The sequence below is a fragment of the Biomphalaria glabrata genome, chromosome 11 (assembly GCF_947242115.1).
Source record: "Biomphalaria glabrata chromosome 11, xgBioGlab47.1, whole genome shotgun sequence".
In the NCBI taxonomy this organism is placed as follows: domain Eukaryota; kingdom Metazoa; phylum Mollusca; class Gastropoda; family Planorbidae; genus Biomphalaria; species Biomphalaria glabrata.
Window position 1 is genome coordinate 15,682,301 of NC_074721.1, and position 26,104 is coordinate 15,708,404.

The 26,104-nt window shown below is 37.2% G+C and overlaps 1 protein-coding gene across 9 annotated transcripts in view; it reads left to right on the plus strand.

Annotated features, from left to right (window-relative positions):
• Positions 1–14,638, plus strand: part of LOC106059838 (sonic hedgehog protein) — a 246,213-nt gene extending 231,575 nt beyond the window's left edge. For all 9 annotated transcript variants that reach the window (XM_056003738.1, XM_056003732.1, XM_056003737.1 and 6 more), the window contains exon 6: positions 7,034–14,638. In XM_056003738.1, coding sequence (XP_055859713.1) covers positions 7,034–7,893 — 860 coding nt within the window. In that variant the 3' untranslated portion in view covers positions 7,894–14,638. The remainder of the gene's footprint in view (positions 1–7,033) is intronic.
• Positions 14,639–26,104: the final 11,466 nt, after the last annotated feature.

Here is a 26,104-nt window from a genome sequence, read left to right on the forward strand (position 1 = left end):
TGGGACAAGCCTGAGTTACTGTATTAAATGAGGTAGTGGGTTGTTTAGACTGGGACAAGCCTGAGTTACTTTATTAAATGAGGTAGTGGGTGGTTTAGACTGGGACAAGCCTGAGTTACTGTATTAAATGAGGTAGTGGGTGGTTTAGACTGGGGCAAGCCTGAGTTACTTTATTAAATGAGGTAGTGGCTGGTTTATATTGGGACAACTTTGAGTTACTTTATTAAATGAGGTAGTGGCTGGTTTAGACTGGGACAAGCCTGAGTTACTTTATTAAATGAAGTAGTGGGTGGTTTATATTGGGACAACTTTGAGTTACTTTATTAAATGAGGTAGTGGCTGGTTTAGACTGGGACAAGCCTGAGTTACTGTATTAATAGAGGTAGTGGCTGGTTTAGACTGGGACTAGCCTGAGTTACTGTATTAAATGAAGTAGTGGCTGGTTTAGACTGGGACAAGCCTGAGTTACTGTATTAAATGAGGTAGTGGCTGGTTTAGACTGGGACAAGCCTGAGTTACTGTATTAAATGAGGTAGTGGCTGGTTTAGACTGGGACAAGCCTGAGTTACTGTATTAAATGAGGTAGTTGGTGGTTTAGACTGGGACAAGCCTGAGTTACTGTATTAAATGAGGTAGCGGGTGGTTTAGACTGGGACAAGCCTGAGTTACTGTATTAAATGAGGTAGTGGGTGGTTTAGACTGGGACAAGCCTGAGTTACTGTATTAAATGAGGTAGCGGGTGGTTTAGACTGGGACAAGCCTGAGTTACTGTATTAAATGAGGTAGTGGCTGGTTTAGACTGGGACAAGCCTGAGTTACTGTATTAAATGAGGTAGCGGGTGGTTTAGACTGGGACAAGCCTGAGTACTTTATTAAATGAGGTAGTGGCTGGTTTAGACTGGGACAAGCCTGAGTACTTTATTAAATGAGGTAGCGGGTGGTTTAGACTGGGACAAGCCTGAGTTACTTTATGAAATGAGGTAGTGGGTGGTTTAGACTGGGACAAGCCTGAGTTACTGTATTAAATGAGGTAGCGGGTGGTTTAGACTGGGACAAGCCTGAGTACTTTATTAAATGAGGTAGTGGCTGGTTTAGACTGGGACAGGCCTGAGTTACTGTATTAAATGAGGTAGTGGCTGGTTTAGACTGGGACAAGCCTGAGTTACTGTATTAAATGAGGTAGTGGCTGGTTTAGACTGGGACAAGCCTGAGTTACTGTATTAAATGAGGTAGTGGCTGGTTTAGACTGGGACAAGCCTGAGTTACTGTATTAAATGAGGTAGTGGCTGGTTTAGACTGGGACAATCCTGAGTTACTGTATTAAATGAGGTAGTGGCTGGTTTAGACTGGGACAAGCCTGAGTTACTGTATTAAATGAGGTAGTGGCTGGTTTAGACTGGGACAAGCCTGAGTTACTGTATTAAATGAGGTAGTGGCTGGTTTAGACTGGGACAAGCCTGAGTTACTGTATTAAATGAGGTAGTGGCTGGTTTAGACTGGGACAAGCCTGAGTTACTTTATTAAATGAGGTAGTTGGTGGTTTATATTGGGACAACTTTGAGTTACTGTATTAAATGAGGTAGTGGGTGGTTTAGACTGGGACAGGCCTGAGTTACTGTATTAAATGAGGTAGTGGGTGGTTTAGACTGGGGCAAGCCTGAGTTACTGTATTAAATGAGGTAGTGGGTGGTTTAGACTGGGACACAAGCCTGAGTTACGTGTCACACGAGAGCTGGCGGAATGTGAGCGGGCTCGACCATTTGCTAGCTGTTAAAGGTCAGACGACGGGACAACAAATAGTAATCACACTTCTGCAAACAGTCAGGGTCTCGAGGCTTGGGGTCCTGGATCGCCAACAATGTGGTCTAGGTTCTCTGCCATACACTAACGTAATGGACGAAAGAGTACACATTGGTGGAGCGCGAGGCAACACACACGTGCACACAGGAACACACATACACAGACATTCTTAAAATTAACTCTTTCTCTCCTAACTGACGATAACAACGTTGATTCCATCAGAACGTGTTAAATAATAACAGAGAGAAAGAGTTAAGTACAATAAAAATATTTAAAATACTTTTAAAAGTACCAAAGCTTATACTAAACGTAATTGTCTCAATTAGTTTAGATGAGGCATGTATTTAAATTTGTAATAGATCTAGAGCAACAATAATAAATCTGTGCGATTGGAAATATTTAGAAATATTTTTACCATTTTGTTTTTTGTTTAGCACAATTTCATGCTTTCTCAATACGCTATGATCCTATCACTGGTCTGGACCAGTTGGGAAAAGTGTTTGTGTGTGTGTGTGGGGAGGTACCGAGGGAAACGAAGAAAGAATCTGTGTAAATCTGTGTAAATGTTGCCATGATCGCTTTATATATATATAAAAGTTGTTCGACTTAAATTTGGGCACTAGCCACCTCAAGCCAATACACTAACCACTTAGCCTGCAAAGGGCTTTTGGATTCAGAAGATTTTACAGTTTTCTACTGTTAGTTAAGCAACTTCCTAATTCTCTTCACAAAGCATAAAGGGGACTCATTGTACGTATACCACCACTTCTGTCAAGTACAATTTCTTTCGCCTGTACGATACCCAACAAAATAATTAATTACCACTTCTATTGATTCTTGTTTCATCAGATGCAAGAAATAATTGCGCAAATTTTAAATGGTTTGGGTGTGGGAGAAATAATGTAGGCCTATACAAACTTTTTACCAGAGAGACAAACAAAGTGAGTTGATATAAGCTTTGTAACAGGGGCGGACTGGGTGTCAAAATCGGCCCGGGCATTTCTATTCAATCAGGCCCATAAATTGCATATTATATGATGGGCATCCAATTATAGGCATGCGTGTCCTCAAAATCGGTATGTTGAGTTTGAGTATCGATAACTGTACACATGCATACAATGAGCTCTATATTTTTATCAGAAATAGGGGCCTTATAATGCTTTTTAATCGCTAAGTGTGGAGGCCTTAAAAGGATGAAGCCTACTAGTAACACTGTCTATGGATGTAGGTTATTACATTATTTCGGAAAATGTGTTAGATCAAATTAGTATTACACTGTAGAGAGATTTCTTTTAGACACGATGCCGCTTTTGTAAGAGAATATTATAAAACCTTTGACAATTTAATTCATAGTGGCATCCATGCGGCCCTTTCGGTGGCCCACCGGCCCATTTAGGTATCGGCCCACCGGGCATTTGCCCAAATGCCCATATAGCCAGTCCGCCACTGCTTTCTAATAACTACAGTACTTTACATTTCTTTATATCTATTTTTAGCACTAGCATTTGAAAATTAATTATGCAAAACTATATAGACCCATTTTTCACCGACCTTACTGTTACTTATTACCTTTGCTATTAGGTGCTTAGGCATACACCAATACGGCTATTCTACGTCTGAAAGATGAAAACATTGGTGCCGATTAAAAAAGTTCTATTACAATAATGAAATTGTGTTACTTGATAAATCTCAACATTACGTTCCTGGTATATTTTCACAAAATCGGCTTGCTAACTCTTCATGGGTTCTGGGCATGGGCGTAGCCAGAATTTTTTTTCGGGGAGGGTTTTGGTGGGGGGGATTCCCGGGATTCCCCCCCCCCACCCCCCACCCCCCCGCGGGCGAAAAAAATTATATATATATATATATGTGTGTGTGTACATAATTAATCTTTATTACATTCTGACCCTTTCGGAAGACGTTTATTGTTTATTGTTGACTCCCCGCCCTTGCTAGCAAGGGGGTCTGGGGGAGTTCGTAGTGCTCCCCCAGCGCGGGGCGAAGCCCCGCCGCCGAGCACTATTTCTGGTATTGAAAGCCAACAAAATGCATATTCTGAGGTATCTACAGTGCATTATCTTGCTATTAAAAAGTTTTATGTCAAAAAACCTATTGTGCTATTTTTACTGACTTAGACCCTCTCGCGCCGTTCGGCGCATTTTCCGGCAAGCTGTTTCCGCAACTCTTATTTTGCGTTATTCATTTTGTGTGAGAACATGTCCCGCAAAACCTCATGCGACGCTCTGTCACAACCTTACTAAGGATTCGACTCCCAGTTCGGCATATGATTTCTTTGATTTAGACCCGATCTCTATGACTGACTCCTAAAATCTGTCTTAACCATCTTTGTTGAGACACATTTAATGATTTTCAATTTCGGCAGAAGACTATTCACACTTTATTAATGGAGCCCAAGCCATTGGTAGAAATTTGTAACCTTTCTTGACTACGCTCTTGGAATTACATGCCTGTATTTCGCTTTAGATTTTATATCGAAAAGGAAAGTTTTTTCGTCAAATCATCTGTTGAGGGGTTTTGAACTAAGAAATCTCTGGAGTTTTTTTGTTTTGTTTTTAATTCAAAACCCCATTTAGCTACGATCTTAGAATTTGGTGACTGTAGTTTGCTTTAAAATAATATTGAAGAGAGAGGTTTTCAACTCTAAACGCTCTGTAAGGGAATTTTAAACTCAAAACCATCTGGAGGGGTTTTAAACTTTAAAGAAAAAGCCATCTGGAGGAGGGGGATTTAAACTCAAAACCCCTTTGGCTACGCTCATAGATTTTATAGTGTGTAATTTGCTTTTTTTTTATATTAAAGAGGTACTTTTTAGCTTCAAACCCCAACTGGAGGGGGGGGGGGGTAAACTCAAAACCCCTTTGGCTACGCTCATAGAATTTTGAGTGTGTAATTTGCTTTTTTTATATTGAAGATGGGGTTTATCGTAAATTTTGGAGGGGGTTTAAAAATCAAAATCTTCCTCAACTGTGCTGTTGGAACTAGGGGATTGTTGTTTGCATTTTTTTTGTTTTGTTTTATAGAAGAGGGGGATTTAACTGCAAAAACCTCTGGTAGGGGGTTTAAAATTCAAAACCCCCTGTAGGGGGGTTTAAACTCAAAGCCCCCTGGTAGAAGGATTTGTATCTCAAAACCCCCTGATAGGGTTTTTTTAAATCTCAAAACCCCCTGGTAGGGGGATTTAAACTCAAAACCCCCTGGTAGAGGGTTTTTAACTCAAAACTGCCTCGGCTGTGCTGTGGTAAGTGATGATTTAGTATTAAAATCTCACCTAAAATAAACAAAATGAAAGTAAAAATCAGTCACTTAATTTCATTTCGGGGGGGGGGGTGTTTGAACCCCAAGAACCCCCCCCCCCTGGCTACGCCCATGGTTCTGGGTAAACACTTGACAGGTAGTTTAAAAATGACTCTAACGATGTTTTTAGAAATTTGACAGCTTCTGTATGAATTTGTGATTAAAATCTATATTCTAATATCTAAGTAGTAAAAACTGTGGTTTAAAGGTTCTAATTTGTCAAAATACAATTAGATTCTACATTAAATTTAAATTTGGCTTATGTCTTTTTATTTTGCACACGGCTTTAGAGGGAATTCCCACACTCGACTCAAATGTTTCCTTACATACAATAAAGACTTGGATAAATAGACGTTCATGAACATTTTGCGGACCGACTTGTGTAGAAATCATGAGCTAGACTGTTAGAGAGAAATATAGAGTATACAAAGATTACTTAATAGGGTAGCATTACAATAATAGAATGAAAATATATGGAAAAACATCAGTGTCATGCTGAATTTCTTTTTTTTTTCTTATATCTGTTACTTACATGTTTGTTTTTAAATTCCTTTCTTGTTTCTTGTATTCCAACAAAAACAGTTTTTGAATATTATACAATGTTTGAAAAATTCATCTAAATGAATGTATCAATTCTGTTCGAATTCTAGCTTTATTTATTATATTTAACTTTATTATATATTATTTTTTACAAATGAAAACTTGTATGTTCACAGGCAAGTTGATTTAAAAGGAATCAAAACTTAGTCGTTTTATGGCGTGTGATACGAGTGTCTTAACATTGTCACATCAACAATCTATCTGAAAGAACTTGATCATTTAAATCTTCTTTTGAGAATATCCTAAGTATCATCAAAAAAATTCATTCAAAAGTGAAGTGGAATTCTAATCAACAGAGTAACTGTTTGACTATCTCTCATCCTCTGTGGACAACTCGCGACTGGCTCAAGAAAAACTGGTCGCCCCCACCTCCGTTATATAGATGTAATAAAACGGGACCTCAAATCAGTGAACATCAATATTGACCATTGGGAAGACATAGCTCTAGACCGCACCAGATGGAGAGAGGAAGTGACCAAGAAAGCTATGGATAGCGAAAGAACATGGGCCTCAGCCCTGGAAGAAAAACGGACAATGCGAAAAATGGCCAGCTCCTCAACCATCGAAGCAAAAGCCACCTTAACCTGCTATATTTGTGGACGGGAGTGTCTCTCCAAAACAGGGCTCCACAGCCACAAAAGGAAGTGTGCGAGATGAACCATAGTCGTTTTACGACTGAAAGAGGCCAATGATCTCTCCCTAAGGATGATATGGTAAATCTTCACTGCAACAGCATGTCTATGAGGATTGCAGGTGATCAGTGAGAATACTGGAGAGTAGTATTCTTATGGGCTACAAATCCTGACTGGTTCACTTAATCAAGGCTGTAGTCCACAGTGTCTCTTTGTAAAATAAAACAGTTCTTTTCAAACCAACTTTGTACAAATTAGATGTCAGAAGCTGTAATTATTGTTGATGTTAACCAAATAGTATGTGTCGAAGATGATATTGTTTACAGCGCTAATAGCAAAAGTAGACTGGCTGCCCTCAAATAGATCAAGGGGCAAATAGAGGTATAAGGACGGAGTTGTCGCCCCTTATTAGTAATTTGATATTTATGTAATAATTTAATTCTGTATCAATGAAGTAAATGGTTGTCTTCAGTGGTTGCATGATAGTATTGTGTGCAATTTGTATTGTCAGTAGGATGGTTGGTCGTTTGAACGTCTTTAACTGTAATCTCATTCAGGTGTTTGCGTTTTAAGGACGAAATATTCTAAGTTTTAAATTAAAAATTTTATAACATTATACAACTATATAATTGAATTATAAAATATACCAAGGAAAATGCAAAAGTAATATTTTTTTTCTTCTACAGATTCTTCAGTTGCCATCAACTTTGGTGGCTGTTTCCCGCCCGCGAGTCACGTGGTGACCTCCACCGGGCAGACGAAGACAATGGCGGAACTTGAAATAGGAGACAAGGTGCTGAGCGTCAGCGGCGAAGGGAAATTCGAATTCAGCGATGTCATGGCCTTTTTAGACAGAGGTCCGGAGCAGATCGCCATGTACTACACGCTGACGACCGAATCTGGCAGAAGCGTCTCTCTGACTCCGAAACACCTCATCTACTACGCAGACCCCGACAAAGACAACTCGACGCTTGTCATAGATCAGCTGGGGCGTCGCACGCCTTTCTTGAACATTACCCAAGAGCTACCTCGCGTGACTTTTGCGGAGGACGTTGTGGTCGGCCAGTATATCCTCCTTGCCAGAGGCGATGGGCTGACATCCGACCTCCAACAATTACCTCACAGACAATACCACTCCACGCATGTCTCAGACGTGGAGGGTCTTACTTCCGTCGGCGTCGTGCTCGACAGAGTCGTGTCTATCGAGAAGCGACCCATACAGGGCGTTTACGCACCACTCACCACCCATGGTACAATCGTAGTGGACGGTTACATCACTTCCTGCTACGCCTTCTTGCAGGATGTCCACTTGGCGCATGCGGTTTTCGCGCCTATGAGAGCATACCACGTGATAAGACAATACATAAACGATTGGCTGAAATATTTAGACCCTTGTTTTGATTGGCTGCTCATGACATCTTCCTCCATGACCCCAGCCAATGAGACTGCGTCTCTATTCGTACCAGATGGTTCACATTGGTACGCTAAACTGTTGTACAATATTGGTGTATATATAATTGGTATGGACATTTTCATTACCATGTGAAACTAAATTAAATACTTGTCAACAATGATTTTTATGTATTTATATAATATAATAATGATATATCTATCTTTTCAGATGAATACAAATCATTAATGACAATAGTTAAACTGCTGCGTATCAATATTCGAACATATTGATTTTACAATGCCTTTACAATAACAGCGTTTTTTTTAAAAGAACAAACTTAACAATTTCAACCTACTGTATTTTTATTTACTACTAGTGTCAGTCGTTGTCAGCCTTTATTGTGAGCATTTTATACTAATATAAGCATATAATTTAAAATAACAAATAAGAGATTTTTTTTTCCTTTTATTGTATGGTACAGTGATCAGCCAATACTATGTGCGACTAAGTATTGAAGCATTGTTCTGAAATGTTTGGTCCTAATTCTCTAACAAATAAACGTTCTCCGCCCATGTTGGTCTATTCAATTTTCTAAACATTTTATGACATGCAAACTATCCGAAGATAAAATCTGATAACTTTTAGAGCTAACTTTAGCAAGGAAAGGGGAGGGGGCGGGATGTATATACGGACATTTGGGCAAATGCCCGTTGGGCCGGCACTCCAATGGTTGAAAGGGTCTCTTGGAATTGAAGTATGACCCGTAATCTAGTAAAAAAAAATTACTATTCTCATAGAACTTCACACGAGTCACGACTGACCCTAACATTACCATTTATACAATGATCTTTAACAGACTCTACGGTGCAACACTAACCTAACACGTTTTTCCGTATAAATTTAAAAGACTGTATCCAAATACCACTCTTGTGGTTAGCTTGATTCCCTTATATATAAAATCTACTAAGTGATTAACTAATAACACAAGCCCAGTTCTGGATTTACCTAACGGTTAGAGGCAAAATGAGCTATAGTTTAGGGCCCTCTTGCCTGTGGGTCCCCAGAAATGGTTATGGGGAAATTTTTAATCAGTTTGAAGAAAGAGAAAAGGAAAAATCGCTTTACAAGGGGGGCCCCATATCTCCAATAGCTTAGGGCCCTATCAAGACTAAATCCAGCAAGAATAAAGCCTCTTATATCGTTAAGTCCTAGAATTTACATTAGTGTGAACTTCAAACTAATTCCAGCACGCATTGAAATATACCAACAAGTTAGGTAAACTCAGCCAGGCATGAGTTAAATTCTCGATGCACTATTGTGAGGTTAGGTACGAATGGATGCCCATCATTATCGTCTGGCACGCAATTTGAGGCCTGGATCGTATGGTAATCCCAGCGCCCATTTTGACACCCAGCCCGCCCGTGCCGTGAAGCCGCGAGATCTCTTGAGAACTTGTGACAAAGAGGCTCTTTACCCCCTTTTCTTTTGTAAGACGACAAAACCTAACATCTTTAATTGGCTCATAGAATAATAAAATATTTACCTAATGCGACAACACTAATTTGTTTGGGGTTAAGTTTTACAATCAGGGCCGGATTTAAGTATGCGGAGGCCCTGCGACAAGAGTTTTGTTGAGGTCCCTACAATTTTTCAAAAACTTTAATTGTAATAAAGATCCAATTATGAATGAAAATATTTATCTCAATCTTTTTTTTTAAATATTTAATATGCGTATTTTAGTTTTAAAAAGTGTACCTTTTTCAGTTTGTGGAGGGAAATGTCCTCGGTAAACGCACTGTCGTAAATCAGCAGCTGTATTTTCTTATTCCTACAGGCGTACATTTCTTTGTCACACATTTTTTGCCGTAAAAAATGTGAAAAAAAGGTTTACACTTTTATCACATTTAAATGTTTCTAACCAGTCCCAATTTGGATAGATTTTTTGTTATCTTTTTTGTGGTGGCTCCTTTCTTGTGAAATTCTCAGGGCTGTAATCCAGCTTGCTCTCTCTTAAATCCGGCCCTAATTATAATTGAAGTTGAATATATTCCGTGAGATTATGTCTCACTATCTCTAATCTCTAGAGATTAGTTTCTGTAGAAGAAGAAATGCAATTATTGGATGTTAATTTTTTACGATCTGCTTTATCACGTCCAACTGCTCATTGAAAACAAAGAAGTAACTACAAAACTTTTGGTTCAGTGTTAAAGTTATTTGGACAAAACGTTTCTGGGCAAGTTTATGAGGGTAGCTAGGGACAAAACTGAAGTGCTAAAATATAATAAAGAAATCTTTTTTTTTTAAATATATTTCTTTAAAACATTAATTAATTACAACATGTGTTTATATGATTGTAAATGTGTTCAGAATTGTACAAGAAATAAAGTTGAACTATTTTTGATATAAACGGAACGTAAAGGGCAGTGTTGGTCACTACTCTATTCACATGACTATTATGACTGTTGTATAGACATTCGTTTTGCGTTATTGTACACCTCATTAATTTAGAAACAACATTCACCATTTAAGTCTTTCGCATTTTTTTAAAATTCATTTTACAACAATGTCATGGAATTTTTTCTTTCTGTTTTCATTGAATCTTTTTTTTTTAATGTTTAACATGAATATAATTTTTGAAAATGTATTAAGCTTTTTTTTTTCATCTATTTTTTTTTTTTGGAATAATAAGAGTTAAATTATAATTTTGTTTCAAACAATAAGTAATAGAAGTATAACACATGGATACATTGCATCAATTACACTTATGTTGTTTTGTAACAGTAACTCATGTAATAGTTTAGAAAGTTTAGCTTGCCCTTCATTGCTATCTCATTTCCATACTACGTTTTACAAAGCTTATATCAACTCTTGTCTGTCTGGTAAAAAGTTTCTAAACGATATTTTTCCGACACTCAATCTCGAATCAAGCTGAAATTTTGCACTACTATTTCTTTTACCTGGCAACAAAAGATGCAATAACCCAATTAGTTAATTAACTATTGCAATTAATTTATAATTTTGTTTGGTATCTCGAACAAGGGAAAGAAATTGTACTTAACAGAAGAGATACTATAAGCTGAATTAGCCCCATTTATAGGTAGGTAACTGGTTTAAGTAAGTTTGAAATAAACAATAGATAAGTATAAAATCTTCTATTTTCATATCACCTCACTAGCAGAGTGGTTAGAATGTAGGTTTGAGGTGGCATAAGCCATAATTTCGAATTTATGTCGTTCCATCCCCCCTTTTTTTAACAATGCTTTTAAAAAAGTGATGACGGTAAAGATTCACCCAGACATCCTTCATCCTCCCCCCACGCCTATTTTCGCAACTCGTCTAGTTAAGTGATTGGATCATATAGAGAAAGCTAAAAGCATGAAATAGAGCTAAATAAAAAACAATTGGTAAAAATATTTCTAATCGTACAGATGTATTGCTGTTGGTCTAGATCTATTACACATTTAATTGCGTGACTTGTTTAAACTAATGGATACAATTACACTTAGCATAAGCTTTGTTCATTTTTTTTTTAAAGTATTTTTAAAAAAATGTTTTTCTTGTTAGACTACATCTACCACACACTACCACAAGACTACTCTAGGACCACACACTACCACAAGACTACTCTAGGACGGCTGTGTTTCCACTGTACAGTGTTTGTTCCTTTTATTTTTTATTGACGATTTTTAAATTGTGTGTTAGCTTGAGCAGACGCCAATGATTCTGTTGACTATTTTCGCCTGGTATAATTTCATACCAGTTTCCGTTTCTCTTCCTGTTTGTAATTATTATTATCAGGCCTATAATTATTATTATTATTACTGTTATGTTTAATTTATCATTTTCTGTGCTAATCAATTCTTTAAAAAATATTTGAATAAGTACACAAAAAGCATTTAATATTTTGGTCAGTTCAAAAAATGCCATATCTAAATCTTGCCATGAGTTGGATTTTTTTTCGTGAAGAAGTGACAAGGAAAACATATATAGGCAAGCTTGGTTTGAAAACGAGGCACTTGACTAAAACAAACAGAATTAATCAGGCATAGAGGTAGCACACGTTATCACGTTCACTTAAAAGATAGACACTTAATTAACTAGACATTTAATTGTCCACTGTTGTAGCCTGTTGTATGCTACCATTTACAATAGTCGTATGCAGATAATTGTTAATTTACAGATTTATGGTTTTTATTGTCAGAAATACATTTTGATACAATTATTATTAAAATTGTTTTTAAATACAAAATTTGTGAAAATGAAAAAAAAAAGATTTAAACAAGAATGCAAAAGATCTTCAAACTTTGACCTCTGAGTTCACTCTTGGGAAATGTGAAAGGTTTAAATTTAGTTTTCATAACTTTTGTTTTTATTTTATGTACTCATTACCTCCCTTCTCCTCACACACAAGATATATATATATATATATATATATATATATATATATATATATATATATATATATATATATATATATATATATATATATATATATATATAAGTCTCTGAAACCTGTCAGACAACAAAACATTTTGTGATCACTATAAGTGGCGGTATACTTCAAAGCCTTTTATTCAAACGCTTAAAAGTGGTCAAATGTGTTAATTAGCTATTAAAAACGCCTTTGACCCCCCTCCCCTAAATCAATTTACCGTACTATAAGTGGCCAGTATAATGCCAGAGAAAAAAAAAAGATAATGCGTGAGTCTTTGAGGCCAAAGAGTTACTGCATAAAACGAGTCAGAGTGTAAGGAATAGCTTGTACATATCGTAAAACTATTACAATATTGGCACATTTCGTTTTATTTTTTAAATTTTTGTTGTTCTATTTTGACCATTTGTTATTCTCTATTTATTAGTCTTTTAAAAACTCGATTTCTTTTATTAATAAATCTTAGTCAATGCGGTCTTTATTTTACTGTAATAAATTGTAGAATTGTATTAAAATCCTTTTAAGATGTTCCAATTCGTTTAGTGTGAGTGTTCTTTACTCTCCATGGATACACATTAATAAGTGTTCCGTTGTTAGAATAGAAGTTCAGTCGGTAGCACGCGGAATGCTTGTTGAAGAACTTTGTGTTACTTTCTATGTCGATCAAGTGACACGAAAAGTTTCTGGAGTTCAAAAGTTTAGGAAGTATAGTGTGGGTAGTTCAATGGTCAGTCTTGTGTACTGTCCAAAATTTGGAGATGAATTTTGACGTGATGAGAGAGTAATGTTTTCAGTGACGTTGTAATCCTAGGTTCATGTTGTCACTTGCATTGCAGGCCAGAAGTCAGTGGCTTTGGAGATTAGGGGCCGTGTTGCCAGTCACATTGAAGGCCAGAAGTCAGTGGCTTTGGAGATTAGCGGCCGTGTTGCCAGTCACATTGAAGGCCAGAAGTCAGTGGCTTTGGAGATTAGCGGCCGTGTTGCCAGTGACATTGAAGGCCAAGGGCCATAATGTTAGTGGCATTGCTGGCCAGAGTCTATGATGTCAGCGGCTTAGGAGATCAGGGGTCATGATGTCAATGGCATTGCTGCCCAAGGGTCGTGCTATCACTTGCATTGCTGGCCAGAGTTCAGTGGCTTTGGAGGTTAGGGGCCATGTTGTCAGTGACATTGCAGACCAAGGTCAATGATGTCAGTGGCTTAGGAGATCAGAGGTTCTGATGTAGTGACATTGCAGACCAAGGGCTATGGTGTCAGTGGATTTGGAGATCTAAGGTCATGTTGTGAGTGACATTGAAGGCCAAGGGTAATATTGTTACTGGTATTGTAGGCCAGGGACCATGATGTTAATGGCTTTGGAGATCAGGGGTAATGTTGTCAGTGACATTGCAGGCCAAGGACCATGATAACAGTGGCATTGGAGATCAGGGACAATGTTGTGAGTGGCTTTGCGGGTCAGTGGTATTGCAGACTTAGAGCGATGGCATTACAAAGCAGTGGAATCGCAGGTCAGAGGCAATATTGAAGCAACATTGCAGGAATAGGGGAACGTTACCAGAAGCTTTGCAGTCAACGATAATAATAATAATAAAAAGATTACGAATTTTTCTATTATACTTACACAGAATTTATGACGACTAACGGTGTGATTTGCAATCTAGAAGAAATTATTTGCTTTGTAAGAATGCAACTTTAATATTAATTGCTACTTTTCTTTATCTCACGGAACGGTGTTACCCAACCTATAGAAAGTACGGGATAATTTAATATCATTGTTTTTACCCTATAATCTGAGGAATTCTTGTATTTTTAAATAGGTTAATCGCGGTCTTACTATTGAATTACAAGTCGTACCTATATATGTATGTATTTAACTGTGGCGATCATAATTGGCCTTAAAATTTGAGGTTTCTGGATTTAATCAGGATACGATTGTGCGATTTGCATGTTTCCTCTTATTGGCTACCTCGATACTGTCAATAGTTTGCTATAGCTAATAATAATATTAATGATGAATAGATTGTATTTCATTACAGATGTCTGTGCTATAAACGAAATATTGACAACATATTGATTTGTATACAATATGGAACAATGCGTGTTGAACATCTGATTGATTTCCTTTACCATGTCTTCTGTTTGGACACGACAGAAGAAACAATTTAATTGCGTCTATATTTTCTTTATTTTTATTTCTGTGTTTGTACTAGGAGATGACTTTGGTTCTATTTATAATACAATTGCTACAAATGTCTCTTACAGTATCACAATGCTAACCACTTTCATTTCTTAATGATTAGATTTTTCTGCGGAGCTTGTTACAAAAAAAAATATCTTGTTTTACATTTGTGGCTTAGACTTAAACATAGAATTGTTTTAATTTTTTGATTAATGTTTAATTTTTTAATTTCTTGCTTATTTATTCTGTAAAGTTAATAAAAATTCATTGATTTATTTCAAAAAAAATGGTAGTCGTTTCTTTTATATAAGAGTGACAATTATATATATTTACTAGTTGATACTCGTGCTAAGCTATGGTTTACATAGTTGGTATATATTATTTTCCCCTAAATACTCTTAAAGCCCTAAACATAGCGACACGAATTACACCACCCCCTCCTCCGACCAACACAATTTTCAAGCCCTCAAATTCTGTCATTTTTTGTTTTGTTTCTTTCATTCTACAAACGAAGGGTCCGCAACCCCCACATAGAGTATGCACAAACACATAATGACATTAGAGCTCTAGATCTGTGAAGACATAACCATAAATAACAAAACGGAACGAAATAAAGATATGCACCGAGAAAGTGTTCCTAAAGGTTTACACTGAAGAAATTATTTGTTTTGTTCTTCAGATATTTCAATGTCGTCTGTCAAAAATATAGTTCATAGAAATGGCGAATAAAAATTCATTTTTTTGTGTGTAAATTTCACCGCTGCGGTTTCGATCTTTAAATTGGCTCAGTTGTCCTATGGTTCAGTTAAGTAAGAACAGGTTAATTTTTTGTATTTATCGTCCACGGCAATTGGGAGAATCAGTGATAATGAATGAATGACTGGTCAGGACCAGGAATTTTATTCACACACATCTGTGCCATAATTAGCTGTTACAGTTAAACTTCATATCATACTAGTCTTGACCTAGATCTAATCTACTCAAATAGAGCGCTTATAGTAATGGAACTTAAACACAGAAACTGCTATTCGGTCTTAGGGCAGACTGGGTTCTATAGCCATGTTCGGTAGTCAGTCTCAAACTGGGCTCTAAAGCCTTGGTGGGTAGTCAGTCTCAAACTGGGCTCTAAAGCCTTGGATGGTAGTCAGTCTCAAACTGGGCTCTAAAGCCTTGGATGGTAGTCAGTCTCAAACTGGGCTCTAAAGCCTTGGTCAGTAGTCAGTCTCAAACTGGGCTCTAAAGCATGGGCGTAGCCAGGGGGGGGGGGGTTCACGAACTATAGTGACTGATTTTTTGCTTTGATTTTGTTTATTTTAGGTGAGATTTTAATACTAAACCATCACGTGCCCCAGCGCAGCTAAGGGGGTTTTGAGTTTAAAACCCCCTACCAGTGGTTTAAGCAGTTAAATCCCCCTCTTCTATAAGACACAACAAAAAAAAATGAAAACGACAATCCCCAAATTCCAAGAGCACAGTTAAGTAAGATTTTGATTTCCAAACCTTCTCCAAAATTTACGATAAACCCCCTCTTCAATATTAAAAAAAAGCAAATTATGCACTCAAAATGTTATGAGCGTAGCTAAATGGGTTTTGACTCAGTTTTAAGTTTAAACTCCCTCCAGTGGAGTTTAAAGCTAAAAAATACATCTTCAATAAAAAAAAATCTAAATCTAAAATCTATGAGCGTAGCCAAAGGGTTTGTGAGTTTAAACCCCCGCCAGCGGGATTTGAAGCTAAAAAATACTTCTTCAATGTAAAAAAAAGCAAATTACGCACTCAAAATGCTATGAGCGTTGCCAAAAGGGGTTTTGAATTTAAATCCCCCTTCAGAAGGGTTTGATGCTAAAAAAAAAACCCTCTTCAATATAAAACAAGGTTACAAAAGACAGTTTGTGTGGAAACACAAACTCAAAATCGGCCCCCGAAGTAAAATGTTTTACATAATTCGGATAATCCTTCAGAGTTGAAGATAGTTTACTTCCTAGTCCAAACCTCCCGCAGGACGACGGGGGATGGGAGCAGGCAGGGTTTGAACCTTCGATCGTCGATAAATCCAAACGACAGTCCAGCGCGCAAACCGCACGACCAGTGGTCCACCCAGGTAGGCTTCAATATTTTCAGAAAGAAAATCCGAATGAAATTATATCAAAGACAAATGAGAGATAAGAATGGAGAAAGAAGGTTAACAGATCTTGTGTAGTGCCCCAACCGTCCCGCAGATCAAAGGATACGTGAAAGTGAATGTAAAGTTAGATGTGAACCTGGCCTAACTAGTTTGTGGTCTATAGGGTAGATGATGTAAAGTTCATCTGTTTTTGTGGCGTCATGTAGCCAGCACAACGACCAACCGCCTTTTCTTTTCCCCAACTAATGTCAGGTACCCATTAGAGCTGGGTAGACTCAGAAGTTGAAAATCCCAGTCTTCACCAGGATTCGAACCCGGGACCCTCGGTTCGAACAAAATAAGTTAATTGTTTTGAAAAGGCTCAATCTCATATTCGAATCCTCAAAAAAAAAAAAAAAAAAAAAAAAAAAAAAAAAAAAAAAAAAAAAATTCCGCTGTATAGAAAAAAAGTTCACGAAAATGATGTTTATAAAATTACTATTCGTCTTAAATTAGGTCTAATAATAATGCATACTAATTAGCTTTTTCTTATAAAAAAACTGCTTGCATAATTAATTTTAAAAATTAGAATTTTCGCTTTCAGGAAAAAAAAAAGTAGCCGTTGCATCAGAACTTTGAATGGTCTAAAATATTGTGAAGTCGGATTTTCAATATCTCTTCTAGTTTACGAGATCTAAACGGGACGGACGGACAGACGGACAGACATTTCGCACAAAACTAATAGCGTCTTTTCCCCTTTCGGAGGCCGCTAAAAAGCAAATTACACACTAAAATTATTTGAGCGTAGCCAAGCCAATTGGGGGTTTTGAGTTTAAACTCCTCTCCTCCAGATGGTTTTGAGTTTGAAATCCCCCTACAGAGCGTTTTGAGGCGGAAAACCTCTATCTACAATATTATTTTAAAGCAAACTACAGTTACCAAATTCTATGATCGTAGCTAAATGGGGTTTTGAATTAAAAAACAAACAAACCAAAGTCCTGAGATTTTTTAGTTTAAAACCCCCATCTATTTGCAAGAGTGTATCCACGAGAGGTTACACATTTCTGCCAGTGGCGGGGCACCATTAATAAAGTGCAGTGAATAGTCATTTGCCGAAATTGAAAAACATTTAATGTGGCTCTACAAAGATGGGCGGGGGGGGGGGGGGAGAAAAAAAATCCCCCCTCCCCCCCCCCCCAAAAAAAAAAAAATCCTGGCTACGCCCATGCTCTAAAGCCTTGGTCGGAAGCCAGTCTAGGAGATGGAAACTCCGAAATAAAACCTACGTCAATTTATTGTTCACGTCTTAAAGCGGGCTCTATAGCCTTGGTCGACATGACATAAATAGAAGCTAGTAATAAAAATATTATAAAGTAAACTGAAAATATAACTAGAAAGTCGATTTAAAATTATTTTTACATAAACATTAATTTTAAATCATGACTATTAATTATGAACAATTGTTGATAACCTATTAGTAAAAAAAGCAATAAACGAATAAAATTTATATCATCAGTAAGTACCAGTTTTAAGAAAACAGATATCCTGTGCAGGATTTTTATGGATGCCTCTAACATTTTTTTTTTATAGAAATTGATAATAATAATTTAAAAAAATAAAAGTTTTTCTACACTTAATATTCTGTTCTTCTTTCTTTGATATTGTTATAAACCTGGTGGTGGCACAAATGGGGGTAGTGGTGTGTGTGTAGTCAGCCGACAGAAATCGCCCCAGGCCAGCGCTAGACGAGCGGTCAACCGTGACGAGTTACGACGGTCAGCCAAGTCGAGTGTCAACAGGACGGTTCAGGAAGGATCGCCGTCGTGAACAGAGCTCAGGAGCGTCACGAGAGTTGTAGTCATTTGACCACCTAGAAACGTCGAGCGGCGTTCTTGCCGGTTCGAGAGAGCCAGTAGGGACCCTATATAAGAGTGGAGGTGTCGCAGTCAAGACGGTTGAGAAAAGGGGCTCAATACAGCGAGGTCCATGACAAGAGTTCAGAACACGGTCGACTACAGCACAGTTCAGCGGTGTGGTTCTGTACGGAGCATTACGACGTTCAGTGCGGAGTACTATCAAGTACAGTTGAGACGAACGGCGTCTTGATCTTGGTCTGTGATCGAGTCCGACACAACGAGCCTAGTGTGCGAAGTCAGTCCTGAACTGTTGAACCCAGTGCAAGCCCGGAACGAGACGGAGAGGCCAGTGCAAGAGTTGATACGGCGGAACGGTGTTATCGGAGAGATATTTGTACAGTGTACGTGTTGCCAATTGTACAGTATTGGCTGTTATTTATTCAACTATTAAAGTGCTACGTTACTTTGGAGCCCTGAGTTGTCAAGTTCTTTAAGTTGGTGGTGTATGGTGCAGTTTGCAGAGAGCCTGGATAGTGAGATTCGTAAGGTGAGGCCCTTAATATAATTAGTCTATAATTAAATACCTGGTTGCCATCTGTGTCCATTACATATTTCAGTTTACTAGTAAATTATATGTCCAGTTTATAAAAGGAGGCGGAATGGGGGTTGGTGAAGGGAATAATTAATGGAAGGGAGGTTCCCAAAAAATCAGATTTTGTGAGGACATAAAAAATTAAAGGATCTCTTCATGTTATTCTTAAAGTACCTCAAAAATTACACGAAGATTGCAGTCGACTACTCAAAGAAAGATAATCAAAAGAATATAACTGATAAGTTGAATCTGTTTGAGAGTGGCTTGTCTGCCCTTTATTTCTGTTTAAATGGAGCAAGATTGTTTCTCAATGACTCGTGTATACGTTGGAAGGTGGTCGTGCCAAGATGCTCATGGGGCCACAGACTTTATAGTTTGATTGGAGTGTTTGAGATAGAGCAGGAGTCAATCAGTACAACTGAGTTACGGTAGTAGCACTGAATGCTTTAGTTTATGACTTTTCAAAATGTTCGTTTAAAAGTCAATGCTATGAAGATAGACCATTTCAGACGCTTTTATTGTGTCCCCGACGCCCTCTGTCTGGGTGTCTTATCTCTTTCTCTCATTACCTCTATTTTAAAGCTCTTCCTCTCTGTCTCTATGTATATATATAAATATATATATATATATATATATATATATATATATATATATATATATATATATATATATATATATATATATCGAGATAGTAAGAGAGAGAGAGAGAGTGGGAAAGATAGAAGAGGTGAAGAGGGGAAAAGGTAGAAGGGGTAAGAAGGAGGGGTCGAGAGAGAGATTCTGTTACTTTTCTTTATATTTTTTCTCTTTTTTTCTTTATATATCCTTCTCTCTTTCATTCATCCTTTTTTTCTCTCCCATTTACTTTCTAAGTATCAGCATCACTTCAAATATATTTTTTCTCAAACTCTCTATCTTTATTCTTTTTTTTTTCTACCTAAATGTCATTCTCTTTTTTTCAATCTCTCTTTCCTATGTACCGTATTTCTTTCTTTCTCTAAACCTAAAAATGTTTGTCATTTTTTAATTTTTTTTTTTACATATTTCACAATTTATAATGAACTTTCTCTGGCTTCCTTTCTTTACTATTTAATAAGCATGAATGCCTGGTTGTGTGTTATTCGCTTCTGTCTGTCCACAGGATGATCACGATTTCGCATCCTGTCCGTACGGCGTGGCAACGAGCGATTGGTCTAAACTGCCCACAGGTTGTGATGTTGCAGGTCAGTGTTGAGGCCTTCTCTAACGAATGGTCACGGTGCGCTGCCATCTACTGCCATCCTGTAGAAGGTCTAGGATAGGATGTAGGCCTAATCATCTGCAGTTTTACTGGTCAGCGTCTAAGACTTATCATTAAATAAGCGTACATCTGTCCTCAACACCAAGTTAGACGTCTTGATCTTATTTTATAAATTACAGACGTTCCATAATAAGGCTTGTCTTCAAGGGCGGACTGGGTATCGAAATCGGCCAGGGAATTACCATATAAACCGGCCTACAAATGGCATGTCATATATTTTCGGTGGGGGAGGGGGGATTTTTACCCCACTCCGCAATTTATATATATATATATATATGTGTGTGTGTGTATATGTCATTAATCTTCATTGCATTTTTTTTCTACCCTATAAAACTCTCGTCCTATAATTAGTAGAAAGACAGTACACACTGCCAAAGAACAGCTAGGGATTCCAGGGGAGCGCTGTGAGCTGCCCCCAGTGGGTGTCCGGGGCGAAGCCCCAGAACCAAAAATTATTTCCCATATTTTAAGCTTAAAAAAGCATATTCTGAGCAGTGGCGTAACTAAGGGGAGGGGGGGTGGGGGGGGGAGAATTTTAAAATCCCCCCGGGCCCCCACCTAGGGGGGGGGGCCCCCAAATGGGTGTCTTTTTTTTCAACATTTATGGATTAAAAATTTATCACAAAGACTAAACCTAGATCTAGGTCTATCAGTACGTTGACTTTGTTGACATTTTAAAAATATTTTTCCCACAGAGATCAAAGTTTTTTTTAAAGTTTGTTTTACATTTTAAACATTGTTGCCACGAATAAAACTGCATGATATACAGCGAATTCCAGGTATCTTGTTACCTTTACTAATAATAGATCTAAATGGCGAGTATTATATGGCTACACTAATTAACCTTGAAGCAAAATTTACAGAATCGAGTATAACGGATCTAAAAGTTATTCTTAATAATGCTAAAATTGTCCATTATTCAGGTTTGGCGTCTATAATTTCAGAATTAAACTTCACACTCGAGTTATTACCCCTTTATTCATCTTTCCTCAATCCAATGGAAACTCTCTTTTTATTTACATCTAATCCTTTTGCTTTCGCACAAAACATAAACAAAAAATTATGACGTAATATCATATAATATTAATACATCCTTCCTATTGAAGTTATTATCACACCCTTCCTTTTAAATTTCCTAAGAGGGATATCTACTAGCAGGGCCGGCCCTAGCATTTGCGGGGCCCTGTGCGAAACGGATCGCGCGGGGCCTAGTCTGGGTAGGGATAAGCATAATGTCAAAATTATTTTTTTTTTGAATTAGAAAATAGGCCTACTTTTGTCTTTTGCCATAATTTTTTATCAAATGAAAGCTCGCAATGCCACTTTTATTTATTGGCACCCCAAAATGTCAATTTCGTCTATTCTTCAGGAGATTTGAATAAAGTCAAAAAAAGTTCAGTCTTTATCGTATATTTTGCCTTTTCATGAGATTTCCTGGAGGCCCTGAAAAATCAGGAGGTCGCGAAAACCCTGTTATTTTATATACGTTATAATTGTTTAATTTAATAATGTACACTTGGAATTAGAGCGGGGCCTATGAAAGCGCGGCGCCCACTGCATAGGCACAACAAGTTCTCTAGACGTTGGTCTATAACTGTCTGTTTCGTTTGTTCCAACAGTTTGCAGTTCATTGTCTTCATCGGTATCATAGTACCCAGAGATGTCTTCATCGAAACTCTTATTCAAAAAGCGCTGATTTCTTCTGTATGTTTTTCCATCGTTCGTCTTTATGATGTAAGATCTGGGTGCTGAATGTTTTTTTTATGACAACTGCTTTCTGCCATGTTTGACCTAGACGAACTCTCCGACAGAATAATCTTTAGGTAGTCTTGCTTTGGCATCGTATTTCACTTCTGTCGTTCGTTGAGTAATGTCTTTGCATTTTCAGCTACCGATGGTTTCAATAGTTTGGGATCAGTTGGAGTGATTCCCTGAGTCTTCTACTCGTCAGCAGTTGTGATGGTGAATACGGCAGTCCACTTATCGGAGTATTTCTATACTCGAGCATAATGAGATATGGATCTTTCCCACTTTTATATGCTTTGAATCCTTTTGCTTTCGCACAAAACATAAACAACCAACAATGACGTAATCTATATTATAAAGTAGAATGTGAGGGGTATGTATGTATGGATGTATGTTACTTATAGACATCAAAACCGCTTGACCAATCTTGATAAAACTAGGCAGGAATGTTCCTTGGGTACCAACTTAGACCGTAGTGTATGTATTGTAGCCCTAAAACAAACTTAAGACCCTCAAAAAAAATAAAGTTGTCCGACTCTATTACAGCTATAGTATTTTATGGATCTAGGCCATGTCTACAATGTTGACATAAGAAAAGATAGAAAGGATTTAGACCTAGATCTAATTTTAAGAAATACACTTTGCGCAGATAGTTTTTTACTTTGACACATGAAAATACAAAAGAAGATCCATTGATTTCATTATATAATAAAATTAACCTTCAATTTTGTGTTTCAAAAGCATTTTTTACATTAATTAGTTCCTTATATCTGTGATTACAGATTTCCTGACGAACATTCTTTCATTAGACAATTCAGTAATGAATCGCGTACTAAATATTAATTCGTTTAATTGTTTACTTTATAATCCCATCCCTAGATCTAAAACTCTAATTCAACTCTAAGATGATAAAACTTCTCTTCGCACAGATAGTTTTATACTTTAACACATAAACATATTAATTAAAGTCCATTCATTTCATATTTTGATCAAATAAACATTCAAATTTGGTTTTCTAAAGCTACATTCGTTTACGAAAGCTGCGAAGCCGAGTTGAGATAGGCCTAGATCTATATTCATTCATGAATCGCGTACTAAAAATTATTTCGTTCAATTGTTTACTTTATAATCCCATCCCTAGATCTAAAAGTCTAATCCAACTCTAAGATGATAAAACTTCTCTTCGCACAGATAGTTTTATACTTTAACACATAAATATATTAATTAAAGTCCATTCATTTCATATTTTGATCAAATAAACATTCAAATTTGGTTTTCTAAAGCTACATTCGCTTACGAAAGCTGCGAAGCCGAGTTGAGATAGGCCTAGATCTATATTCATTCATGACTCGCGTACTAAAAATTATTTCGTTTAATTGTTTACTTTATAATCCCATTTATTTAACAAAGCTATCGCTCTTTTCGTTTTTAATGGATAAGAATGTATCGACTTCGGGTAAATCATTTTCGCAAAACTAATTTTATTTTCGTAGCGAAAGAGAAATAACGTGAAAGGATCATTAGCTACGTTTAACATACATCTAAATCCAATCCACTAGATTATTCAAAAGCAAATGTTTTAATTTTAAAAAATGGATTTAAGCCTATTAGCTATTTTGATTTGATAGCTTCATTCACACTATTTTTACATTGACACATTCGCTTTACTTATTACATTATTATTTCGTTTAATTGTTTACAAAACACTCTCAGTGACTATATCGAAAGTAATGCGCAAATAAAGACCCGCGGGAGGCGGGTAACATATGTCTAGTACCATATAATATTAGCACAGAATCTTCTTCATCTTCTTAAGAATTAAGAATTTTTTGCCTATCTGGAATTCTGGTCAAAGCTCCTGCGCCCAATTAATATAGTTCGGAAGAAACTACAAAAGTCTGGACTGCATATACGGGAAGCTGCTAAAGAAATTAGTACCCTTTCATGCTTTCTGCAAAATGATGAGAAACTGACAAAAACCCAATCCATCGAAAAAGCAAAAGAAGGTAGTGAATACTATGGATTCCCTGTAATCAAAACAACCATAAGAAAGAAAAGACTTAATGGGAATTTGAGTTCTAATGTAGGACTGTCAATAGAACTGCAATTCAAACGTGTTGAGACAGAAGTGCTGGACAGATTTCATATGGAGATGAAGGGCAGATTCCAAAGGCTGGAAAGAAAATGGATACCTTTGGGTTTCTTCTTGAACCAAGACACCTGTTAGAAGACACGCTTGTGACAAACTGTGCTACTTTTCCTGTTTGTATGATGAAATAAATGGAAAATCGCTTTTTCAATGATGTCATTGATGCACGAGCACTTTTCATCAACAAACAGTAATACAATCACCAACAGACATATTGAAAAAACAGGCTTCATATGGGAATTACGTGTGCTCAGACTTTGCAACCTCCTCCGAATACCGCTAACTCAGGCCACTTCCATTACGTCATGCTACTTTTCCTGTTTGTATGATGAAATAAATGGAAAATCGCTTTTTCAATGATGTCATTGATGCACGAGCACTTTTCATCAACAAACAGTAATACAATCACCAACAGACATATTGAAAAAACAGGCTTCATATGGGAATTACGTGTGCTCAGACTTTGCAACCTCCTCCGAATACCGCTAACTCAGGCCACTTCCATTACGTCATGTGAGAGATCATTCTCAAAGCTCAAGCTCATCAAAAAGTATCTCAGAGCACAATGACACAAGAAAGGCTTATCATGGTTTTAATGTCAGTGAAGTCACAAATACTAGAAAGTATCGATGTAGTTGATGTTATAGATGTCTTTGATGCACAGAATGCACGACGTGAAGCGATATCAATTTAGATTTGTCACTTGTGCATTATTTAACTAATAAACAACGGTATTATTCATTAAAGAGTCTTGATGATTACTTTTTGTTAAGTTTACTGATATACTGAACCAATTTGATTTAGGGCTTATATATTTTTGCGTACATTATCTCATGTCATATGTCGAATGTCAAAATGCAAGGGGCCCCCAAAGAGGTCAATCCCCCCGGGCCCCCAAATCCCTAGTTACGCCCCTGATTCTGAGGTATCTACAGTACACTTAGCCTGCTACTCTTCCGCTAAAAAAAATTAAAAAAACCAAATCTGCTATTCAATGGAGTCCAGCGACTGGTAGAAAATGGTAAAATCCTTTAGTTTTTGTATTGGATTGGGAAGGGAAACCACAAAAGCCCTTTTGGCTAAGCTCATGAAATTCGGAAACTGTAGTTTGCTTACGTTGGCTGTACTGTGGCAGTAAGTAAAGTTTCCCTATCAGACTATGAGGTCTGAGGCAAGTGATGGTTTGAAGACCCTCCCCTCCAGACTACGCCCATGTGTTATATTATAGGTGTAAGCCTAATTCTCTACAAAATATATAAAGTTTGATAACGCATCGAAAACTGGATGTATGCATTCGTATGATTACATAATGTATTCTATTTATACAAGTATGAAGTCTGAAAACTATAAACAATACAATAGCAGCCTAATGAGTTTGAAGCTTTTTGGTATTACCTATAGATTACAGACTTTTCTTCTAAAAATAAGATTGTTACGTCTTTCAGGTGTCAATCTAGTCATGCATGTTACTCTGTGACTTAAAATATGCTAATTCATTGGTTTTCCTGGCTGACTCAGGCAACCAATTCCATTAAAAGATAAGAGAAAGCAGAACGGTTAGAGAGGCACTTACTTGATGTGAAAAGCTCCTCCAAGTACATTCTCAAAAACGCGATTTGTATAAGAATATATTATGACCAATTATCTATCTTTATATATAATTCTCTTTTTCCTTAATCAGGTCAGACGAGAAGAAGAAGTAAAGGAAAGATCACTCTCTTATTTCTGCGGATAATCCCCCCACGAAAAAAAAAACAAGAAAAAGGGGGGGGGGGGGGAGAACACGTTTTCACAGCTCGCTATGGATGGCTGCGCGCTGGACTGTCAAACCCTGACCGCTCCCATCCCCCTTAGTCCTGCGGGAGGTTGGGACTAGGAAGTAAACTATGGTTAACTCTGAAGGAACATCAGAATCATCTAAAACATTTTACAAGCAAACATTTTACAAACGCTAAGTAACAGAGCCGGACTTAACCATTGTGACCACGAAGCCATGGAAAGAGAAC